This window comes from Delphinus delphis, chromosome 16 (assembly GCF_949987515.2).
Source record: "Delphinus delphis chromosome 16, mDelDel1.2, whole genome shotgun sequence".
NCBI classification, from domain to species: domain Eukaryota; kingdom Metazoa; phylum Chordata; class Mammalia; order Artiodactyla; family Delphinidae; genus Delphinus; species Delphinus delphis.
In genome coordinates, this window is record NC_082698.1 from 81,960,664 (window position 1) to 81,967,365 (window position 6,702).

Here is a 6,702-nt window from a genome sequence, read left to right on the forward strand (position 1 = left end):
ACCCTATACTACTCAGCATGCTGATTATGGAAGATTTGGAAACGTGGAAACATACAAGCAAAGATAAACTGCCCACAGTGTTACACCCTGGGAATAACTACTCGTAACACTTACTAGTTCCCTTATTTTTTCCATTCATAGATATAAAAATACATATTTTTAAATTTAAAACATGGACCCTACCAAATATAGTTTATCTTGCCTTATCAACTGTATTCTGAATACTTCCCTATATTAAATATTGTTTTAAAATATTTTAGTGGCTGCACCGTCACCTTTGTATTCCCTAATTTCTTAATGTAATGTTTTAATTACCAAAGTGATACATGTTCATTATAAAAATTGAGGAGATACAGAAAAGCACAAAGAAGAAAATTAAAATCAACTGTCTCCCAATGAGCCAGAGACCATTTCAGTGAATGCTTTTTTCTGTGACTGTGAAAAGTCCCTCCCTCACCACACATACATTTTGATTTGTCTCCTGATTTTCTTTTTACTTAATGTTATAAACACTCCTCCATGTCATTTAAGTTTCTCGCACGATATTACTTTTAATGTTGGATGTTTGGACTCTTTTTTTCATTCATTGCTACTATAAAAAGCGTAACAGACATTAATATTTCTTTCAAATCTAATCGTTAGACCCTGGCCTCTTTCAAGTCTTCGTTCCTCCTAGACCTCCGCACCGTGGGACACCGTTCTCAAGCACTCCCTCCTTTCATTACCTACAGCTATTCTGAAATGTTCCTACTGTGGTTTTTAATTCATGACTCTGTCATAGCAAAAACCCCACCTCATTTCTCTAATCCAGAGATTCTCAACCTGGGGGAAATTTTCCTCCCCCAATTACAAATATGTCTTCTTTCCTCCCACTTCCTTTAGTATATGTTAACATCTCCATCCCTCCTTTCTTCACTCCACACAGTGCTGAGTACTCTCACCTACTCAACTGGTTTCAAATATTTATGCTTCTGAATCCCTTGCCCTGTCCTCCTCTCGCATCCAGCTTTTCCAAAACTGAACTCATCTCTCCTCTGCACAGTCCTACAAGCTGATTACTTTCCTGAAATCTCAATCAATAACCCCACACCATCTACATCCCTGTGTTTACATCATTCTAGACCTTTCCTCCCTCACCCCTTACATGCAATCCGTTCCATCCTGCTAACACGGCCTTTAAGTATCCATCATGTCTACTCCTCGTTCACATGTCCAGCCTGTGCTCTTTATCACGACAGCCTCCTCACTGGTCTCCTTGCCTACGTTTTGTCCCTTTGAATCAGTCTTCCATGCCACCATGTGCCCTTTTTAAAACACAATTCTGGCTTAAAATATTTACATGACACCCCTCACCTCCTTCAGAACAAGACCTAAGCCACTTCTGGCGTCATATGAGAACCTCTATGACCTGGCTTTTCCTTCCCACCACACTCATGGTCCACTCAACAGTGAGTGATTTGATTTCCCTAACACAGTCCCTCGTTGATATGCCTTTGGGCCTTTGCACGTGTCCATCTCTGCCTGGAACGCCCTTCTGTTCCTGTCACCCTTGCCTTGGCATCACTCTGCTGTGACAGCTCTCCTTGAGTTCCCCTGATGGAATTACTCTCCCTTCCTCATCAGGACTTCGTTACCTTCTACATACGTCTATTGTGGTATGTGTCCCATAACATGTAATCGTTTGCATGTCTGTCTCCCTACTAAAATGCAATTACCTTGAGGGCAGGACGGTTTGTGTCCTCTTTGCATTTCCATCATCTAGCTGTGTTTGGAATATAGCACAATTGATCAATAACTGACCGACTAAATGTTAAGGTAATAAAAAAACCCAGAAAAACTGAGACCACCGTTAGGGCACAACGAGAATACAGACAGAAGCAAAGAGCATTTATAAGGAGCTTAAGTATAAAAGGGTAGCATGTAAAACATGTAAAATACGCAAATGTGAACATTTTTATGCCCACGTATATAAGTATAGAGAATATATGAGGGGAAAATATTCGAGCTTGGAATTCTGGTGTAAAACTGCAGTCGCTGTAACATATTGCATACTCCTGCTTCTAAGGCTGAAGAACCTCAAATTTCACAGTTCTCATTAATGAAGTAATAGCATAAGTTACACAGGCTCAGACTTGGTAGAATGCCACAAATTACCATTGTAAATGATATAATTTTAGGGACAAGAAAGATCTCAGAGACTTCCCATTTAGCCGTCCTGGGTGTGGGAACAGAAAAGGATCAGAATCAGCTGGGGAGGTGTCTGTGGTGTGGAGGCGGGGGGGAGTACGGAAGGGGAGGAGAGAGGAAAGGGGGAGAGGGGAGGGGGGGCGTCCTCAGAACAAGAACCTGCAAGGCAGAGCAGCACGTATGTGTCCTTTGAAAACCTTGCCAGCTGCGATCATCTGCAATCCCTCCACGGTTCTGTAACTGCAGGATCAAGCTCACACTTCTTAACACACGAGCCAGCCGTACAAAGACCTAGTTGCCTCAACAAGCTATGACATCTCATGGCTCCCGCAGCTTTGTTCAAGTCACCTCTAAGAATGGCATTCCTATCAAACACCGGAGCATCTGTTATATGCGTGCTATTGTGGTATGTGTTGGGGATATGCCTTGTCTAACCAAGACAGACACACCCTCTTTTGTCCGTAACCCTGTGCATGGTGGTACCAGTTGTTGAGACGGGGCACTTACAAATGGCCGTTCGCCACCGTTCACCTGGAAAACCCTCGGCCATCAACCACAGCTTCTGTACACCTCCTCTGTGTACCATGTCCAGATTCTCCCTTTAACGCAGGACCAAAACGGTCACCTTCTCCGCTAAGCCTTTAGGGAATCCTCATCACATTTTCATCTAGAATACGTCAATAAACTTGTCTTTGGTGTCTCCCCTACAAGATTGTGAGCTCCCTGTCATGTGTCTTACACATTTTCGTATTCCCAGTCCTTCAATCATTGTTTGTGGAGTGAAAAAATAACTTACTAAATGAAGCCACTTCTTGAGCCCTGTTGATGACAGCTCTCCAATATTCACAGTCTAAAGCTCCAACTTCTCCCAATCTGGTCTAACTCAATGTCTAATCCAGTGGTTTTTAACCCAGGCTTCACATTAAAATAACTCGGGGAACTTAAAATATTGATGCCCAGGCCCCCCTAAAGATTCTTGATTAATTTGGTCTGGGAGTGGTACCTGGGTTATCAAAAGTATTTTTGAAAGTACTCTAAGCGATTCCTACATGCAGCCAGGGTTGAGCGTTACTGCTCATTAACTGGCATTCCCTACGCCGTGCTGGAGAAGTATTTACCATCATAAAATAAATACTCACCCAGGAGCACGATACAATGAGGAGGCCAAGTGAGAAGAATGACGTGAACGATTGTCCCCCTATCTTACTTTGCAGAGTGGGCCTCTCCTTATTGCTAGTTAAACAGGCCTCTCCTTGTACCTCCCTTTCAACTGCTCTGGTGGATCCATTCATTCAACAGTTACTGACAGCCCCAAACATACAGGGCACTGTTCTACAGGCTAAGAACACGGCATGAACAAGGTGGACAAGGAACCCTGAGGGAGCTGAAGGAAAGATGGACAACAAATACACAAGGTAAGTTCACTTAGGGACACCACCAGTAGCATGCTGGTAACGTGCAACTATGGGAGAGCCCTGATTTATAGCATCTGCCAGTTTCTGGGGTATACACGCTCCCACCGTGGCAGATTTCAAGCTACCAATATGACCTCACTGAATGTGGAGCTGGGAGGAGATGCAAGGAGCCACCGTTCTCTAGGATTTCCACCTTACAGCGTGACAGATGGAAATAACTTCAAGAGCATGGATAACAGGAAAATTTAGTAAAATAATTAGGAAGTGCTGAGTTCTGAGTATTCTTTTTTTTTTTTTTTTTTTGCGGTACGCAGGCCTCTCACTGTTGTGGCCTCTCCCGTCGCGGAGCACAGGCTCCGGATCTGCAGGCTCAGTGGCCATGGCTCACGGGCCCAGCCACTCTGCGGCACGTGGGATCTTCCCAGACCGGGGCACAAACCCGTGTCCCCTGCATTGGCAGGCGGACTCTCAACCACTGCGCCACCAGGGAAGCCCATCCTCTTCCTCTTTATCAGTGAAAGGCATCCGCCCAGTTGCCAGATCGCAGAGACGGGAGTCAAGTTCAGACTGTGGCCTCTTCCTTAGCTACCACATTCAACTGTCCTGAATAACACACTAACTCACCCGTCTCCCTCCTCCCCAGACTCACGGCCACTGCCTCACTGCAGGCTTTCGTCACCTCCCTGGATTACTGCAACAGCGTCCTAACTGACCTCCACGCTTCAGATTCCTCCGGTATCAGATTCCTTTCTCCAACGAATTCCCTTTCTACAGCCTCTGCTTAAGTATCAATAATAGAGGTTACCCACATAATCATGCCAGAAACCTAGTAGTCTTCTTAGACTTTCAAAAATACAAATCCAATCATCCTTAAATGGTGTCCCATAGAATGAAAATTTTATCCTGAAAGGCGTTTAAACATATAAAATTCCTTTAGGAAATATCCTCTGCCTACTTCCTTAGTTTCGTTTCTCACGTCCCCTTTATTCTACCCTTACCTATCTTGGTTCCCCCACACATGCCAAGGAGTGGTCTTCTTACACTGATGCCTACGACAGTCTTCCTCTCCCTCACCTCCCATTCATACCTCAAAATCTCAACTCAGGTGTCACATTCTCTGAGAAGCCTTCTCCAAGTCCCCAGACAGCTCAGGCCCTCCTTCCCAGCCCTCCCACAATATACTGTGCATGCTTCAATCACTGGGCTTATCTCACTTAGCTGCGATTACTCCTTTATTCTCATGACATCCTTTGAGGTCCTTAAAGGCAAGGGCTGGATCTTTAACCTCCATATCTTGCACACTGAGAATACTGACTAGGACACTGTAAGTACCTACAGCTGCAATGTCTGCTGCAAGCAGCAGTACCTTAAATATCTCCAAAACTAGAGTATTGCACAATAAGAGTGTGGCCGAGGAATGAAATAAGGACAGTCTGAAACAGTAAGAAAAAGTTCAGGTTAACATGAAAGTTAAAAGACTGCTGTCATAAGAGGAGTGAGGGTGGCTGTCCAGCTTCAGAAGCAGTAACGGCTTACATGCAATTAACTGCTTTAGTTTTTCACGTGAAAAAGGTGACCAAAGTCTTATCATTGGTGAATGGGGCAATAAAAAACCAACTCTTTCCTTTAATACACACGTGGAAAATTGCTGTAATTCACAAACCAGTTGAGGGCTGAAAAAAACTACCCATGGGAAGTCAGAGCTACACAGCAACCCTCTTTCCCTACGTTTTGAGGTTGAACTATTTCACCACTGCACTGTGCGGTGAGGTCAACGAAGAGAGAGATCCAAGTGATAAACCTTGGGAAAGTGGGCAATTAGCAGCCATCATAAGCCCAGAGCTCTTGACAGCAAGGGAACAGAAGTTTCCCCATGCTCCACTGGTCTCCCAATTTGAAGGTAGCCATAGGTATATACATTCTTTTCTGAAACTGAGTTTTTTGTTTATCTTGCTCTTGTGTTTTCCCTGTTATGACCCTCCTACATAAATTAACATTATATTTAAGCCAAAACACTGGTAACATGACTTTAAAATGCATTCTTTTATTTCCTCCTAAGGTAGATAAAACTTAATTTGGTTTAAAAAAAAAAAGTCAATTGCCCCAGGGTTGTGAAATACTGAGGGCTACAAAGCTTCCACCTCGTAATTTCTTCATGACAATTCTGAGTGACCAACATTCCGTCGGCAAAAAAGACCGGTTAAAATCAGAAGAGGCGGTTGGGGGGTGAACTGGAGAGAGGCCGGGGGGCATTAGCTCTCTTCCAAAATGACTTGTGGAAAAAGTACAATGATGGGCAGAGAACAGAAACACAATACAAATTTCCAGAACTCCAAATCTTCTTAGATGATAAACGTAAAGTCTTAGAAACTCAATGCCCACAGACAAGCCAAATACTTTTTTTCCCGGGGATATCACAGCTGCAAAAGAGCGGGGTGGGGAGCCACGGGCTACCTCAAGCTGAGTCAGACCCGCAGGTTCCTCGGGTTCGACCGAAAAGTAGCCCGACACGCCTCGCAAGAGATGGAGAGACTCCAATTCTCCCCGCCTCGTTCCCGTGTCAGGGGCGTTCTGAAGGCCCAACGCCTGGTGGAGGGGAAGGGAAGGAACGAGCGGGAGGGAACCAGCGGAACCATCACCAGGAGAAACTTCTAAAAGCACACGGACATTCCCACACGCAGCGCTACACCGTTGCCCTAGAAACCAAATCAAGCACCTAACCCCTCCTGCGGGGGTGGGGAGGAGGCTCGGACCCACTCTTCTGGGCCCTGGGTCGCGGCCCGGAGGAACCCGGGACCAGGAGAAGGGGGTCCTCTCCCGCGGCCCCGCCCCGGCCTCGCTCCCCCGGGCGCATACCGAGTAGAGGAGCACGATAGCGCCGGGACTGGTGGAGCCGACGGAGAAGCAAGAGCTAGACGAACTGGAAGAATCCATGCTGCGGCCGCTGTCCCGGGCGTGGCCTGGGATTCTTAGCTAAGCGGTGGTTGGGGTGCTGCTGGGGGCGGTTCTTCCGCGCGGGGCGGCCCGACCTCGCCTAGGGCGGCAGCACCCTCCGCGGCCCCTCCGCAGGACCCCGGGCGTCGCCATCTTAACCAGGACG

General features: G+C 46.1%; 1 protein-coding gene across 1 annotated transcript in view; it reads right to left on the reverse strand.

Moving 5' to 3' along the window:
- The window catches only part of GNPAT (glyceronephosphate O-acyltransferase), a 31,140-nt gene extending 24,445 nt beyond the window's left edge, over window positions 1-6,695 (reverse strand). Inside the window, exon 1 of the mRNA XM_060035071.1 lies at window positions 6,459-6,695. Within this exon, the coding sequence (XP_059891054.1) occupies window positions 6,459-6,536 (78 nt within the window). The 5' untranslated portion in view covers window positions 6,537-6,695. The remainder of the gene's footprint in view (window positions 1-6,458) is intronic.
- Between the last annotated feature and the right edge of the window lie 7 nt (window positions 6,696-6,702).